The sequence below is a fragment of the Diceros bicornis genome, chromosome 11 (genome assembly GCF_020826845.1).
Source record: "Diceros bicornis minor isolate mBicDic1 chromosome 11, mDicBic1.mat.cur, whole genome shotgun sequence".
Lineage (NCBI taxonomy): Eukaryota > Metazoa > Chordata > Mammalia > Perissodactyla > Rhinocerotidae > Diceros > Diceros bicornis.
Genome location: NC_080750.1, coordinates 11,418,914 through 11,436,713, shown reverse-complemented (window position 1 = coordinate 11,436,713; position 17,800 = coordinate 11,418,914). Strand labels below are relative to the sequence as shown.

The 17,800-nt window shown below is 37.8% G+C and overlaps 1 protein-coding gene across 1 annotated transcript; it reads left to right on the top strand.

Annotated features, from left to right (window-relative positions):
• The first annotated feature begins 12,426 nt into the window (after nt 1-12,426).
• Nucleotides 12,427-14,746, top strand: TRAM1L1 (translocation associated membrane protein 1 like 1). The gene has a single exon (XM_058549762.1). The coding sequence runs from the start codon at nt 12,505-12,507 to the stop codon at nt 13,615-13,617; it is 1,113 nt and encodes a 370-aa protein (XP_058405745.1). The 5' UTR covers nt 12,427-12,504; the 3' UTR covers nt 13,618-14,746.
• The last annotated feature ends 3,054 nt before the right edge of the window (nt 14,747-17,800 follow it).

The window sequence follows — 17,800 nt, the reverse complement described above, 5'->3', positions numbered from 1 at the left end:
GTCAATAACTTTGGTGGCAAGTATCAGAAAGACAATAACTTCAAATGGCAGCGAGCCAAGGAAATGGATACAGGAAATGGATTTCTGCTCCCCTGCAGTTGTAGGCTATAGCAACCTATTTTAGGGGCTGTAAAGTAAGAGAGCTGCCAGGAGGAATACAAATCATAACTTCCCCAAAAGTGACCTCCACTGATTGATGTATTCTATGGGAAGGAATTTGTGAGAAAGGTGGTATGTTAGGGACATTAAAATCATTTTTCTTGTCAGAAATAAATGGTGCAGAGTCTTCTTTGCCCTTGCCAACATGTTGTAGACTTAGGTTTTCATTTGTCTTTTACAGACAAGTTTCAAAAAATTTAAGTCATTACCATGCACAACCTAAATCTATAGAGATAACAGTGAAGTGGAAATTAGTAATTAATTGTTTGTTGAACCACTACATAAAAAAAAACCTTCTTCTCTGGGGGCCGGCCTGGTGGCACAAGCAGTTAAGTGTGCCCACTCCGCTGTGGCGGCCCGGGGTTCGCCAGTTCAGATCCCTGGCGTGCACCAATGCACTGCTTGGCAAGCCATGCTGTGGTGGTGTCCCATATAAAGTGGAGGAAGATGGGCACGGATGTTAGCCCAGGGCCAGTCTTCCTTGGCAAAAAAAAAAAAAAAAGAGGAGGATTGGCAGATGCTAGCACAGGGCTGATCTCCTCACACACACACAAAAAAGAGACTTCTTCTCTAGGTCAGCCTTCAAACTTTTTTGGATTCAATCTATCAGACTGGTTTTTCATACTCTCTGTTTTCACCAGAAACTTGGAACATTTCTGTGTCACTTAGTACCATGGACATTGCCATAATCAAATAGAATTAGGCAAGAGCAAAAAGATACATAATGCCAATGGCCATTTTAGTAATTTCTTAATAAATGTTTGTTCAATAAATGAATTGATAAAGATCAACATAAGCCTAATTTTCTATCATATTTTATAGATATCAAATGATGCATACATAGCAAACTTTAGTAACAGATTCGAGCACAAGTCTTCAAGCATTTCCTTTTATGAGAAAAGAAAGTTATGACAATCTCCTCCAGACATTATGACAGTACTTGTCATGATGAGTCATGAGTGGAAATGTAAGATTTGAGATTATATATATATATATGTTCAATTTTATTGATAATGCCAACCCGTTTTCTAAGGCGGTTGCAATAAAGACAGTTACTTTGCCTATGGTCTCACCAATAGTTGGTGTGGTCAGACATTTCATATTCTAGCCATTCTCTGGGGTTGTCTAGCGATATCTCATTGTTATTTTTACTCTGTTATTTTACATAAGAACAGGTTTAATCCATCGGAATACATTGTGTTTAGAAACACTTAGAAATAACAGCATTGTGTTATCACATCCTATAACTTGTAATGTTTACCTCATTTAGTGACCTCTCCATATCCTTCATTTTACTTTTTGAGAGCTTATAAAGATTGATTTCTGCTTGCAGACTTCTGAGACCAGTGTAACTAGGGTTAGAAAAGCTGCCTATACACACACATACGCAGGTACACCTGTTGTTTCCTCCTAGATATACATTAGAAAACTGCACGCCCACGTCCACCAACCAAGACACATATTCAAAGATGTTTATAATAGCGAACAATGACCACTCTCACCTGCGGCTCACTCACGCGTCTGCACTCCACTGTCATGTTGGGTGGGCTGTCTGGCTGTCTGGTGTGGGCTTCAGTTCTTACCACGTGATCACTCCTCCTCCAGCAGCAGGCTGTTCACACGGATCCACAGGATTCCAAAGGAAGAAAAGGAAGCATACAAATCCTCTGCAGTCCAGCATCAGAATTTGTACAGCATCCCTTTTATGGCATTCTATTTCGAAAGTAAGTTGCAAGGCCAGCCCAGGGTGAAGTGTTGAACAAGTCAACACAGCTTCCTGATGGGAAAAGCTGCAAACATTTGTGGCCATTTTTGCAATCAACCACTCCCGGTGATCGTGGCGTCACTTTAAGTACGTAGATGTTAATATTCAAGATTTTTCTTTCAGAGCCAAAGTAAATCCCTACTGCTGTCCTACTGCTTTCTCCATGTTTTGACCTATTGTCCAATCTATATTATATGATTATATGTCTAATCTATATATTTTGAGGAAAATTGTTGGACTATCTTTTCCTTTGCTCTTAAGACAACCAATACCAAAATAGAGCAACTCAGAATATAAATAACATATTTTTACAGTGAAAAAAAAATCTTTCACTTTATTTTCTTCCAAGTAAAATCTGAAAAATGTGTAAATGTTCTAGTATAAAATATTTTAAAAGTATATTGGGTTGTTTTAGTGAAAAAAGGCAGACACAAAGGGCCACATATTGAATGATTCTATCTGTATGAAATGTCCAGAATAGACAATCCATAGACAAGAGTAGACTAATGGTTACTAGGGACTAGTGAGAGGAGAGATAACGAGTGACCACTACTGGGTATGGAATTTTGTAGGGGGGTGATGAAAATATTCTAAGATTAGTTAATGATGATGGTTGTACATCTCTGTGAATATACTAAAATTCACTGAATTGAACACTTTAAAAGGGTGAATTTTATATTGTGTGAATAATAGCTCAGTTTAAAAATATATATTGGATTTTTTAAAGATCAATGTTTCAATATCTTAAAAAAGACCATTGTTGGACTGTCTAATTAAAATAGACCATATATATATATATTTTTAGTGATTGAGCAAAGTCGAATGATGTATCAGATCAGCAGTTTGACTGATGTCTGTAATTATATGTCTATATAATGAACATATACTCTGTTAGAATATGATATTAATTAGTATCATAAAATCACTGAATAAGATACTTCTAATAATAGGAAGAATGGCAAAGAGATATGAAATTTGTTGCTTTTAAATAATTTTAGACTTACTGAAAATCAAAAATAAATTTTATTGTATTTACCTGCATTATAGTTTCAATAAGAACATGATTTTTTTTTCCTTAAGGTTGAATGCAAAAAAAGATCTGGATAAGTTTATGCTTATTTATAGCAACTAGCATGGAACAAAATAGAAAAGCACATCCATCGATGATACATATTTTGCCATAAATGGTGTATCAGTCAGTGTTTATTTAGGAAAACAGAGCAAATAAATGTTTTACAGGAACAGATGATTTACAACAGAAGTTAGAGCTTATATAAATGTAGGAAGAGCTGGGGAAGGGAAGTTTGGGGAATTTAAGGGATTTGGAGGATTAGAGAAAGTCACCAACCATGACAAGCTGAAGCATTTGTGTAAGCTGGTTGGTTGGAATTTGTAGAAAAATTCTAGATGCTTTGCGTGTCTGACCATCAAAGAGGGACCACAAAGAGAGAACTCACGGAGAGGTGTGGAAGCTGCCACCTCTAAGAAAACTGCAGTGACACGCTTAGGAGTTGGCTCAGGAACGCTGCTGGTCAGTGGGTCCAGGCGTGGGGAAGAAGAGCTGGACGTTGGAGCCTGCTGGGCACATCCACATTTGCTGTCACTCTACCTGACTGCTGACATCTCCGAGTAATGGTTTCTTGTCACCCGCGTTCCATTTAGCAGTTAAAAATGAGAAAGAACTGGAGGCCAGCCGGGTGGCGCAGGCAATTAACTGCGAACACTCTGCTGCTGTGGCCTGGGGTTCGCCGGTTCAGATCCTGGGCGCAAACGGACGCACCGCTTGTCAGGCCATGCTGTGGCGGCGTCCCATATCAAGTGGAGGAAGATGGGCACGGATGTTAGCCCAGGACCAGTCTTCCTCGGCAAAAAGAGGAGGATTGACAGATGTTAGCTCAGGGCTGAGGTTCCTCACACAAAAAAAAAAAAAACAAAAATGAGAAGAAATTGGACAAGAATTTTTATGTCTATAGGTAAATGTTGAGTAAAGCAAAATTAAATTGTACAATAATATACAGTATGATATTTTTATATGTAACATTAAAAATATCAAAAATATTATTGATTGATTATGGTATAAAAAGTTTAAACTGAGTCTATAATGTTATAACTTCTTTAAAAAATGATCACAAACAGATAAACCAGAATGTTAAAAAATTTTATCATGTGTATTGGGAATATAAAGATTTTTTATGTTACTCTGTATACTTTTTCACACATTAGAAATATTTTGTAAGCATTTAAAAGAAAATCATTCAGATGGGAAAACTTTATACAGTGGTTTTCATTACTGCTTATTATAACAGAAAATATGAAAACAAATATTAAATAATATTGGAATTATACATTCATATTATAGATTATTTTTCCATTATTAAACATATGTTTTTAAAAATTGCATCACAGAGAAATGATTATTTTATAATATTAAAGTTAAGAAGCAGAATTCAAAAGATTCAAATTCCATTTTTAATTATATATGTGTGTGCATGTATATATTAATATGTACTAAAATTCATAAGAGAATATGTATTTTAGGAGGGTAATTTTGGCACAGTGTGAGGAAATTTAAAAATCACCAGAACTATCTGAAATGTAATGAGCTGCCAGCTAAAGTCATGATTCTTCCCATGGGGAGGTGATTCAGACAAAACTCAGTACCTGTAGCAGGAGCTATGGAGAAGATTCATATATTAAGCAACAGTTTAGCTCGTAAGATCTTCTTTCTAATATTCCAGCCAATCTGTAACAGTACTACTATAAGGATACTGACTCTGGCAGAGTCTGTTCTCTCCTGTTTTGGCAATTAATACGTCGTCAATCAATGTCATTTATTTATTCACATATTTCATTATAAAGACAGTTGTAATCTCATTCTTCTCAGATACATCACTTAAGTTATCAATTTCTAAATCATTTACTCAACAACGTGTACTAAGGACCTATTCTATAAAATGTGGATGTCAGGATGAATAAAACTGAGGTTCAGTCCAGTTGTTGCTTTTGATGAAATATCAAGTCTGTCAATAACCTTTTCTAAAAATTTTTGATAGTCACTGAAAAGCCTAACATAAAGGAAAATAATGCTTTTGACTATGGAAAGCATTTACCCACCATATGGATCAATATTCAAGAAATAATTATGCAGGCTATAACAATGCTCACACAATTTCTATGTTGTTTGATTATTACTATGATGTTTTGCATTTGTCATTTCCAATCATTCTCCCTCATCAATGAATCTGTCTATCTTTGTCACTGTTGAGTTGCGGTTTGGTCACATGATTATTTGCTTCCTTAGAATTTATTCTATAAATTCTAAAAGGTAAGGCATTTTAGCACTTAAAATATTTAAGGCTTTGATTGACTGAAAAAAAATGCTCAAAAATACACACTATTCATGAATTAAAAAGTACTTGAAACATACAATTCATGTAAATGATTCATGTAAATATGATACCTATCAAGGCCAACCAGATTAATATAATCCATAAAAATCACAAACTTATTCTCAAATTTTATAAGTAAATGAATACTAAGAAAGCCACACAACTACATGTTGCTAGCTGTTGTCAATAGTTGTAAGTGAATAGACATGTTTCGTGAGGCAAGTAGGGGCTCATGGGAAGTCAAAGGAGCCACTCGTATGATCTTGTGCTCGCCGTGCCCAGGACTGAGACTGTATCTGGGGTGGTCAGTGAAGACGGGAGAGCCAGAACAGCTTCCGCAGTCATGATGTGCAAGTTCTCCCTCCGCGTGGTGCCCAGCCATTTGCGTACCAGAGGCCAAGAAATCAGCCTCTGGTGCCTTTCCTCCAGCTTTGTCTCCAAGTTCACGCCACACACACAAAGATGCATCTCTGCCCACAATTCAGCTTAGGCTCCGGGTGATCTAACAGACAAGAGTGCCTTCCCCTCTCCCCAGTAACCCTGAAGCCTCTTAACCCCAAATAGTCTCAACCACTGACAGCCTGTCAGCTGTCCTCTCCCATACAAAGTCCTTTTCATAGAGTTAGTGACTGGCTGACTGGTATTGTGGCCACGAGACTCTCCATCATGAGTTAGACTGCCAGAGTGGGCTTCCTGCTTTGCTACCTACTTACTCTTTCACTCTGGCAACTTGCCAACCTCTACGTGCCTCCGTTTCCTCATTTTTAAAGTGCAACATTGTTTTCCATATGTTAAAAATCATATAAGATGGGCTTTCTATTATATTCCATGTCATATACATTATACAACTGTAATGGGTAAGTAAATTTTGGAAGAATACTAGGATCACAGGGATATTCCATTAGTTTACATCACAGGAGGTACACAAACTTGACTACTGAAAAAAAAAAAAAAAGGAAAGTAAAGAAAAGGAAAAAAAAAAGTCATGAAATACAGTAGTTCAATTGTAATGTTTACAAATTGCAATAACAGTTGTGTACTTTTGCCCCTTCCACAAATAGTATTTCATGCAGAAGCCAAAGTGACCCATTTAAAGCAAGGCTCAAAGGGTCGTCCTATCAATCTTAGACCAAACTTCAAAGTCCTCACCCCGGCCTCAGGCCTTACCTGATACGCCCTCTACCGGCCTTGTTTCCTTCTATCATCCCTCTCCCTTACTCCGCTCTTGTCACCCTGCCCTGCTGTTCACAGAACAATCGTTCTTCCTCTCCCCTCATAGTGTTTGGATTTGTCATGTCCTAGGATGTTCTTCTCCGGATATTTGTATGGTTTCCTCTAACTTCATGTAAATCTCTAGTCAAATATCACCTGTTCAGAGCAGCATCCCCGCCCCCCGCCCAGCCCATCTAGAATCACCGTCCTCATTCATGCTTCATCCTCTTGACCACCTTTTACTCCTAGCAATGTTCATTAGTTCTCTGAAAACTATGTATGTAATGTCTGTATCCTCTAATTCTCCCTGAGCATTCTGTAAGCTCCGTGAGGGTGGGTTCAAGGTCTATTTTGCTCAATAAAGGTGGCACTTGACAAAATAAATTCCTGAATAATGGTTTTAATTTTTACCAATTCTTATATTTTAGTGAGAGACTGTCTCTATTAACTATTCCAGGAGTTTAGGCTTAGACCATGTTTCATATTATTTTTACTTGCTAGGCTACAAATAATACGTTGGCAAATAGGCATCATAAAATTTGGAAATGGTATGTTGAGTTTTTCTTTAGACATTAAATATTCAACCATATTGCATACATGTTTTTTTTAAAGCTTATGTTTTAACGTATCTTATCAGTTATAAAAGTGACTTAAATACGCAGTTGGCCCGCCATATCCATGGGTTCTGCACTCGTGGGTTCAACCAACCGCGCATCACGTAGTACTCTGTTGACTATCCACGGCGGGTTCAATCCACAGATACGAAAGGCCGACTAGGGGACTTGAGCATCAACAGATTTGTGGAGCCATGGGGGCCCCTGGAACCAACCCCCGTGGATACCAAGGGGCGACTGTAGTAGATATTTCTTTAATTGAATTATTCAAACCTGTTTGAATCAGTCAAATCTCAAGAGGCTTTGTAATTTCATGCACAAGCTAAGTTGTATTGTGTTTTGTTTAATGGAGCCACGTATTTGGTGATCTCAGTCAATCATGACTACTAATCATAAACATTGATTTAAAGTGACGTAGGTCTGATCTTTTGAAATAGTTCTTTTCCAACATACTTTGCGTCTTCAAATGCTATTGAATTCTAGCATTGGAAGGTTCAATTCAATTACCTGAATTATCCAAACTTGAATTATTCAAAGGTTTTGTATTGTAGAGGTATATAATTGAGAGAGAAAAATATTGAAAGATGAGGCAATGTCTAGATTATAAAATTCCTACTGTATGTGCTTTACTATTTTAACATAACAAAGAATCAATGTCAGTTCATCTCTCTTGGGAAATTATGTTTTAAAAAGGCACAAAGAGTTTTTAGCTAAGCCAGTCATATAAATAATGTTATAAAATACAGACATCAAAATGGTAAATTGCATAGCTAATGGAAAGAACTAATTATTAGTATTGATTTAACATATAATACTTAAATTATAGTGGAGGCTTCTATTGATTTTTTTTTAATCAAATGTTTCTTATAACAAAACCAACATAGCATTTTAAAAGACACTTTGCCCAATGTGTGGCAATTCTTTACATAGGATACTCAGATGCTGAGCCTTCCATTTCTCTCTTGGTTCCACTGTAAAGGTGTTGATGAAATGTTAATTCCTTGAAGTACCATAGTATAATTAATACTCTATAATTAATAGTCTAATCAAGTATTATATCACCAAGACAAAAATTAACAATGCCTAACAATACTTGGTGTCTGGGGTCTTTTATCTTTTAAAATATACAAACCAGCAAACGCAAACAAATCAATTTGTAATATTTAATCCATGTTTTTGAAGGACAAAAAATGAATAAATCTTCCTCCATTTCCCAGAGAGGAAAACTGGGTTCAAATCAAAGATCTAAGGACTTTCCCTGGATAGATCTCATATTTACTATTGACTGTTGACTGCTGTGTGCATCCCATTTGCCTGCTTCTTGAATGGAAGTGTCTACTGCGTTATTCCTATGCCTCAAGAGTCTGGGAGCCAGAAACCTTGTTTTTTTCCTTCACACGGCTTCAGATCAAGAGTAAGTGTAACAAAGCAAAGGACCCAAGGAGCCCTCTGTGCCGGGATCTCATTTAGCCTTCAAGTTCCTGGGTAAGAAACTCTAGACTGTTCCTCTATTGGCATGAGATTTTTGTTTGCATTGGGAGGGAATAGCATATATTTCATGTGAGAGAAAAGAAAATTTGTTGTCAAGGGAAAGACTGTGGCTATTTAAAAATTTAGCCACAAATACTTAGGGACACCTCTTATTAAGAGGTGATGTCTGTGTTTTGCACTCTACCCTCACCCCCAGCCCACCTTGAAGTTAAAAAGAGTTGTGCTTGGGGCTGGCCTGGTCGCACAGTGGTTAAGTTTGCACGCTCCGCTTCGGAGGCCCTGGATTCGAAGTTTTGGATCCCGGGCGTGGACCTACACACTGCTTATCAAGCCATGGTGTGGCAGACGTCCCACATATAAAGTAGAGGAAGATGGGCACTGATGTTAGCCCAGGGCCAATCTTCCTCAGCAAAAAGAGGAGGATTGGCAATGGATGTTAGCTCAGGGCTAATCTTCCTCATCAAAAAAAAAAAGACTTGTGCTTGCTTTGGCAATGAAAATGATATGATGTAACTTCCAATGCTGGAAAAAGGCCATGAAGTTTCTGCCTTTTTCACTAGAAAACTCAGTCTTAGAGCCTATAGCTACTGCTCTTTTGAGGATGCCAGCACCACATGGAGAGTTCACATGTAGGCGTGATGGACAGTCCCAGCTAATCCTAGCCTTTCTTTCATAAATTTTATTAGATGCTAGACAATATGAATTTCACATTGTTGAGGGCTGGATGTTTCTGGCAGGCAGTAAAGTTGCTTGCAGAGCACCTTGATCCTTTGAAGGCTTCTTGAAAACTTTGTGTGGGCAAGCATGAATTCGCTTTTTCCCTGGGGCAAGTTTAGCCTAACTATTCAGACTGTGACTCTTCTTGGATCTCTGCTGAATGTACAGACTCATAAGTGTTCCATGAGGATTTTACTTTCTGACTGTTCCAAACTTGAAATTCACCTAGTCCTGTTTGAATTCTTGGAAATTTTGAATTTACATTTCCTTCATTGTTCTTTGCGTGGCCTTATGTATTTTAACCAGATGCATGCAGGACTCAATATTAGTAGCAGACTCTGGAGAATGTTTATGCAAAATTCTGGAGCACTTTAATCACCTGACTTTCTCTGCAAAACTACTCTGCCCAGCTTTCGGTGGCCTCAGCTTCTCCTAACCCTTATCTCTCCTCAATTCAGCAAGATCTCCCGGATCTTCTTGGGTTTCCCCTTCCTGCACAGCAGACTGGGCAGTGCTTCCAGACAGAATGTCAGGGCAATTGCAGGGCTCTCCTCTCGTCTCCCTTCTTTCAGGGATCACAGTCCTATGTTTCCCAATATCTGAAAAAAGTTATTTCATATAGTTTGTCTAGTTTTCCAGTTATTTACAGTAGGAGCGGAAGTTCAATCGCAGTTGCGCCCTCATGACAGGAAGCAGAAGTCTCCATTTGACTTTGATAATTATCTGTACACTGGCATAGGGCTGTGCATCAAGGACGAATACCCTCCCCCAATATATTAAGTGATATAACAGTCACAGCAGTATCAACATTTTTGAAAATATTGTTATATACATTTTATTCTTTGTCAAATAGTGCCAATAAAACCACTAACAGTAAACAACATTTATTGCTACCATACCCTTACAGATTCCAATAATTTCAGAAATTTGAAATTTTTGTATTTTTATGATGATAATGTGAAATATAAATCTAAAATTCAAATACTTACACTACATTTAATGTAACATTTAAATTAAAATTTTAAGCTATAGAATATCATTTGATGTCACAAGCTCAAAGAAAGGAGAGATGATATGGCTGAAGAAGTTTCTATAACTGAAAAACAAGTAAAGAGTAAGAGGGGGGAAATGTTTTGTTTTGTATTTTTTAAGAGACAATTTTAAACTAACTCACCATGGCCTTTCTTCCTTTTAGGAATAAAGTAATGTTTCATATCTATGCTGTTCACTTTGATATGTACCTTTTTTGAGGCAAAATCTATCATACTAGGCTAGGCAGAGGTGGGAAGCTCGTCAAAAATAATGTCCAACAGAAATAGAAACAGAAACCTCAGGTCAGGAATTACATAAGTATTTTTATGTTTAGTTAGTATGTCACAAAACGATCACAGTCATATTGTCTATGCCTATAAGAAGACTGATGAATTCCATGTTTAAAATTTTGATTAGTTTCAAAAAAGTAAATATGTACTTCCCTGGATAAACTCTTGACAATTCCCATAAGGCACCACTCTGCTCTTTGTTTCCTCCCCACTGCCTTCAACAAGTTTGACTTTTTTGTCTTTCTTGATGCCCTAATTTTTGCACCTCTATTTATAATTCCTCACTGATTTAGTTAGCCTCAGCACTCAAAATTGAGCTGCCAGAGAAAGAACTAACAGCTAGGAGAACCAAAGAAAATACAGCGCAGCAGATAATTTACAAAAACGGGCTATCCAATGAGGAATCCTTCAAGAAACAGAGAATTCTCAGTATGGAAAAATGTGTAGGTACCTCCCTTATTTTAGGAATACTTTCCATAATCAATTATGTGTACACTTGTTTGACTGTTCCAGGAAACGCAAGCACACTGTCTGTTGATCAGAATATTTTGTTCAACATCTTAAAAGTAGTTACACAAGCTGGACTGCATCTTTTGTCCGTGCACAGCGTACAGAGAAACAAGGATAAAAGGCAATTGGGCATTCTAGATTCAATGTGTGCTTTATTCTTTAAATCATGTAGCACTTTTTCTTCTGAAATGTATATTCCAAACTTGCAACCTTAACTCTATCTTACGATCTCATGAGTCAGAGAAGAAACAAGAAAATTGCTCCGAATTCAAAGAGAAATTCAAAGACTGATATGAAATTTGAATTGAGGAAGCTATTAGCATTTACAACAGAAGCTATTTTTGATATGTGAATTTTAGCAAAATTATATTCAAAACCCATTAATAATGAAACATGATTTTCTTATCTGCTAGAGTGAGGAAATTCAGTTGTGGGCTTTGTAGACAAAAGACCTTTCCATGAACTGATAAATAGTTTTCCCCTCCAACCACCACCCAATTTTTAAAATACAAGAAATACAATTACTGATTAGACAATATCCTTGCCACAACTATTACTATTGCTAATAAGGGAACTATTTTTTAGTATGCTTTGTTTTTGCTCTAGTAAAATATTTCTGGGCGTGATTGATTTACAATCAATCACAGTAGTGGAGAGCACATGCTCTAAATCCAGACTGGATGCAAATCTTGGCTTTAACAGTTACCAGCTGAGTGATTTGGGGCATATCACTTAACCTCTCTGTGCCTCGGTTTCTCGTCTGTAAAAAGAAGAATTAAAAAAGACCGTAACAGTATTTACTTCATTGGGTTTCCTAGAAAGGTTACGTTTATAAAAGTAAAGTGCTTAGCACAGCACCTGGTAAATACTAAGCACCATTGCGAATTTTCCTCTATCACTGTGGTGATGATGATGATGCTTTTCTCATTAGCATTCTGATGAAGGACCACCAGAGTTCCATCCCGCCTTGTCACGGTTACTAATGAAGACGCCATGGAGAACTAGCTCAGGGCCATGGTGACCCCGGCCGTGGATCCCAAGGGGCGACGATCAACGTGAAGATCACCGCTCGCCCCCCGGGCCTGGCGCCGGGTAGGGGCGCGGCGCTCGATTTCCTTCCCTGCCTCCGCCGGGCCCCGGCGCGCATGCGCGGTGCGGCTCCGCGCCTCGGCTTCAGCCTCTGCGGGCGGCGGGCGGCGGGCGAGCGGGTCCGGCGCGGGGATGCGCGGCCGGGGCCCCGCGGCGGCGGCGGCGGCGGCGGCGCTGTGAGCAGCAGGCGGGGGGAGGCAGCTGCCGCTCGGCGGTGAGTATCTGGGGGCGCCACCATGGCGTTTCGTAAGAAGAGCACCAAGAACCCCCCGGTCCTGAGCCACGAATTCATCCTGCAGAATCACGCGGACCTCGTCGCCTGCGTGGGGATGTTCTTCGTGCTGGGGCTCATGTTCGAGGGAACCGCAGAAGCGTCGATCGTGTTTATCACGCTGCAGCACAGCGTTCCCTTCCCCGCGGGGGAAGATCCAGCCAAGGAGTTAAAGTTCCTCTATCATTACGGCATCAAAGACCTGGCCACGGTGTTCTTCTACATGCTGGTGGCCGTCATCATTCACGCCACCCTGCAGGAGTATGTGTTGGATAAAATTAACAGGCGAATGCAGTTCCCCAAAGCGAAACAAAGCAGATTTAATGAAGCTGGCCAGTTCAGTGCATTCTACCTTGTCTCATGTGTTTGGGGCACGTTCATTCTAATCTCTGAAAACTGCCTGTCAGACCCCACGCTCATATGGGGGGCTCATTCCCATAACGTGATGACATTTCAGATGAAGTTTTTCTACATCTCACAGCTGGCTTACTGGTTTCATGCCTTTCCTGAACTCTACTTCCAGAGAACCAAAAAACAGGATCTCCCTCGCCAGCTTGTCTACATCGGTCTTCACCTCTTCCACATTGCTGGAGCCTATCTCCTGTACCTGAACCATCTGGGGCTTGTTCTCCTGATGTTGCATTACTTTGTGGAATTCCTTTCCCACATTTGTGACCTGTTTTATTTTAGTGATGAAAAGTACCAGAAAGAGATGTCTCTGTGGGCAGTTGTGTTTATTCTGGGTCGACTTGTGACGTTAACTGTTTCCGTGCTCTCTGTTGGCTTTCACCTGGCTGGAGGGCAGAATCGGAATCCGGATGCCATTAGTGGAAACGTGAACGTGTTGGCAGCTAAAATTGCTGTTCTGTCGTCCAGCTGCACGATCCAGGCATACATAACGTGGAATTTAGTTAATGTCCAGCTTCAGAGGTGGAAGGAAGAAGATGCTGTTCTTCAGGCCCCAAGTGTGAAGAAGAAACGGACTAAAGGCAGGTCTTCTAGAAAAGGAACAGAAAATGGGGTGGCAACTTCAAATAAAGTAGACTCTCCCCATAAGAAGAAAGAGAAAACTTCATAATGAATTATAAGTTAGTTGACTACTGTCCCCAAAGAAGTCAGCTCTTTACTATATCTTTCTGTGCTAGAGATTTTTCTGTTCTTGAAAATAGTTTGTGCTCTCTTTAATTTTTGCTATCGTACTGTGTAATATATTTTTTTAAGACGTTTGAGAGGAGAGTGATTATTATGAGTGGGAAAAAAATTTGATTTAGACTAAGCTACTCATCGTCAGAATGGTTTAGGGATCACCAGAACATTTTTGTTTGCTTGTTTTTTATCTTTCAACATTTTCCTAATGATTTATAGAGATAACTACAAAATTCCACGTATCAGAGATACAATTTCTTGCTCCCGCCAATCTTTTATAACATTAGCAAGATGGTCTGTTATAGCAATGTCATAGTTTTAATGTTCCCTTTCAGGATAAAATAGAAATATTATAAAGGTAGAAGTTATCTTCATTAAGTTTTTAGCATTCTCTACTTCTTAGAATTTTTTTTCAGAATTTACAACTGGAGAAAAGATTTGTAAAACAACCAAAGTAATGATGTAGTGTTTGTTACTGTTACATCCCCATTAAAAAAACAAAATACTAATGGCTAACATATGTGGAGACTTATTGCCATATATTAAATCAAAATATCTTGAATTAATATAAAAGTATTGCTGAAGAGGTAAAATCATTCTTGTTCATTTTTAACACTTGTAAACTGGAAATCAGAAAATTAAATATTTACTGTAAAAAGGAAATCTGACAGTTTTTTAAAATATGTGTATTAAAAATTATTCTTAATGAGACGTTATAAGTTCAGTATCCACAGCATATTAGAAAAATATTAACCTGTGAATCATTTGAGAAATAATACTTACTTGACTTATATCTATAAAAAGAACGTCAGCTAATTACATCTGTAAAACATTTAAGGCACTAACCTTAAATAATTTGAAAATCAAGTGGATAAATAGTCTAATGAAAGGCTTTTGAAAAATAATGTAATTATAGCTTTGCTTCCATCTTTAATTGGGAAACGTTTATCTGTATGAGGCATATTCATATTTTGGACATATATATATATATATATATATATGTATATATATATATAAATTGTATCTTTACGGAAGCCAATAGAAACAATGAGCTGTAGTGGGTATTTGTTTATCTCCTTCTCTTAACCTTCATTTTGATTTCGTATCCATAAGTTGAGTGTTTATATTTTTTTCAGGAGAAAATTCTTTAAAAATGTGCTAGAATATATTTCCTATCCTCTCTATTTTCTCCTACTATATCTCTTGTCACTCTGCTTTTGATAGCCTTCTGTTTGGTTTGTTGTAGGTAATTCAACTTTTCCAATCATGGGGGTCTCTGAAAATTAAACTTAGTATACTTGTATTGCAAACCAAAGACAGAGGAGCCACTCCTGGCAAAGCTTTCTCTTCTGTTCTGTCTACTTTGAGAGGTATATAATAAAGCAAGATTGTTTCTTTTTTGGCTATAGAATTTATCCTACTATTGCTTTTTCTCAGTTGCCTAATACTGTAGTTTTGCTACTGCATGCTCCAAGATCCAAAATATAAGAACTCCACTTTAACCAACCATTGTGCAAAGATTTTCATCTTCTCATATGCCCGAGTGGTCTTTCTCACTTCCCTCACTTTTAAGAATTCTAGCCTGTTATTTGTAACCCCACTCCTGGTAACAAAGTTCTTATCCATTATATACTTCATTTGCAAATAAGTGCAGGCCTGACTCAAACTGGCAAATAATTGCAAGAAAATAATTTGCTCACGTGACTGACAATGCCAAGAATTAAACTGGGCTTTCCATGAAACGTGATTAGGGCCCAGATCGATTTCCGTGGGATTTCTTGGCTCTGTCCCCCTCAGACTGACTTTCTGCTTGGCAGCAAATGACTACAGCTGTTCTAAGCTTTATGTCTGCACACCACATACGTGGGAGAGGAAGAGAGGAAACCTGATTTCTAGAATTCCCAGAACACAGAGTTACCATTAGTGAACTCATTTGATGAAAGGATGTACTGGATCGATTGGTTAAGTTAGGTTATATGCTTCACCTGTGCAAAAAGGCAAAGCCCTTTTTGCTTGTAAAATATGAGTTCACAAGAGGTAGCAAGGTTATTGAGGAAAAAAAGGGAGAAGGATGCTGGGTACATCTCAACTATTCATAAGAGTTCAATAAATGTTGCCAGGAAATAAATGTATGCCAAATAAATTATGCAAGTGATGCTACAAATGAAATTCAGCACAGTACAAATTGCTAAGTCTCTCACTTTTTCAAATTACATCCTCAAAAACTCATGCTATAATAAATCTCTGCATGACAGCTTGGTTTCTGTCAAAATGGACCACATGGAAACAGAATTTTCATAATCACCCCAAGTCCGTAGTTTACAGTAGAGTTCACTCTTGCTGTTGTACATTCTATGGGTTTTGACAAACCTGTGATGACATGTACCCACTATTATAGTATCATAGAAAATAATTTCGTTGCCTAAAAGCCCTCTGTGTTTCACCTGTTCACCCTTCTCTCCTCTATGCATTGTTAAGTACTGTACAAACATATGGCATTGAGTTTTCCTGCATGTCTGGTAGGAGGCAATAGAATTTCAAGTGTAGCAATAGTTCCACCTCTGTATCTAGCTGATATTTTATAAGGTATTCTTTCCCCAAGTGTATGAATTATTGTTAACTAAATAAATAATATACATTACAAATACATATATGACTATACTTAAAATTTATAGAATTCTGAGTAAATGCACACTTATTTTGAAGAGTTATTAAATTCATAGTAACTGAACTTTTTTATGTATATGACAGAAAGTACAAATGATATCATATGAAAACCTTAGAATATATTGATTCTGAATATAGGTCCTAATACTTGAAACATTTGAAACCATTGGTCTAGGTAAATGACATTAAGAAAAAAATTCAATTCTTATATTCAAAATTAAATTTCAGACTAAATGAACTAAGCATTTATTTTGGAAAATCAAAGAGCATCAACAACCATTTTAGCAGTTATGAGTACTAGACAAGTTCCTTGTATTAGGTAATATATATTTTTCATCATTGCCTTCTCATTAATTAAGTAATAGTGTCTCATAGGTAGTAGTCATTCAGAATTTGTTGAGCTCAGTTGAAATAACCTTTTGTTTTATTGAAACAAATAAGCAAACAAAACTTGGTAGAGCTTTCTTTTACTATCTTTTTAGTATTCCTCTCCTTTGTCCACCCTTTTCCGGTTTTAAGTATTAATTATGTATTGCTTGATTATTGCCTGCATCCTATTCTAGTTTGAGTCTGAGATCACGAATCTTTAAATCACTACGATAAACTTAGCATCTAGCACGATGTTTAGTACAGTGGAAGCATGCAATAAAAATGTGTTGACTGACAACTTAATGATTTGGGGGTGGAGTATACATTTTTTATTGGCCCACACATATCTTACAAAAACTAATGTATGTAAACTTTAATAATTTGTTCTTAAACCACTTAACTGAAAACCCTGACTCCAAACATTGGACTTATTTAGAAATGGCTGCATGTCGTGTGTCATCTGAATGGCATTTGCAATTTGCCAAACTCGTTGAAATTTAAGTCCTTTTACTGAGTTAAGAATTAAGTTAATGTCTTCTAAATATGAAGCTAGGAGCTGAATCCTCAATATATGAATCAGAATGCCATTTTGAATGTGCACATGAGTGGAAGACATGACAGTTGCTCCACATCCTCGACAGCACTTCTGTAATAGTGAAGAACAGGAGAACAGTGCTGTTTGAAAAGATGCAAAAGACTAAGGGAGGGAAATGTTTTTTGTAGGAATGGAAATCAAGATTTTGTATTGGTCAGTAATATCTGACATGCCTTTTGCACATCCTACCATGCTCTTGGAGCTCAGAGGAGTGGTCAAAGCCCAAGACACAAGTTTGAGAGTCATTAGCGTAAAGACAGTATTTTTATCAAGGCACTGAACGAGGTCATCTAAGGAGAGGATATAAATAGGGAAGAGAAGGTCTACTGCTTGGCCTTGGAGCATCCCAACAGATGGAAATCAAGCAGTGGAATAGAGCCAGCAAAGGAGACTCCCTGATGGCTGCTGTGGGAGGAGAAGGACTAAAGGCCAAAGGTCTACCGCGTCCTAGAACCCACACCTGCGTGGCAGCTGGTGAGGTAGG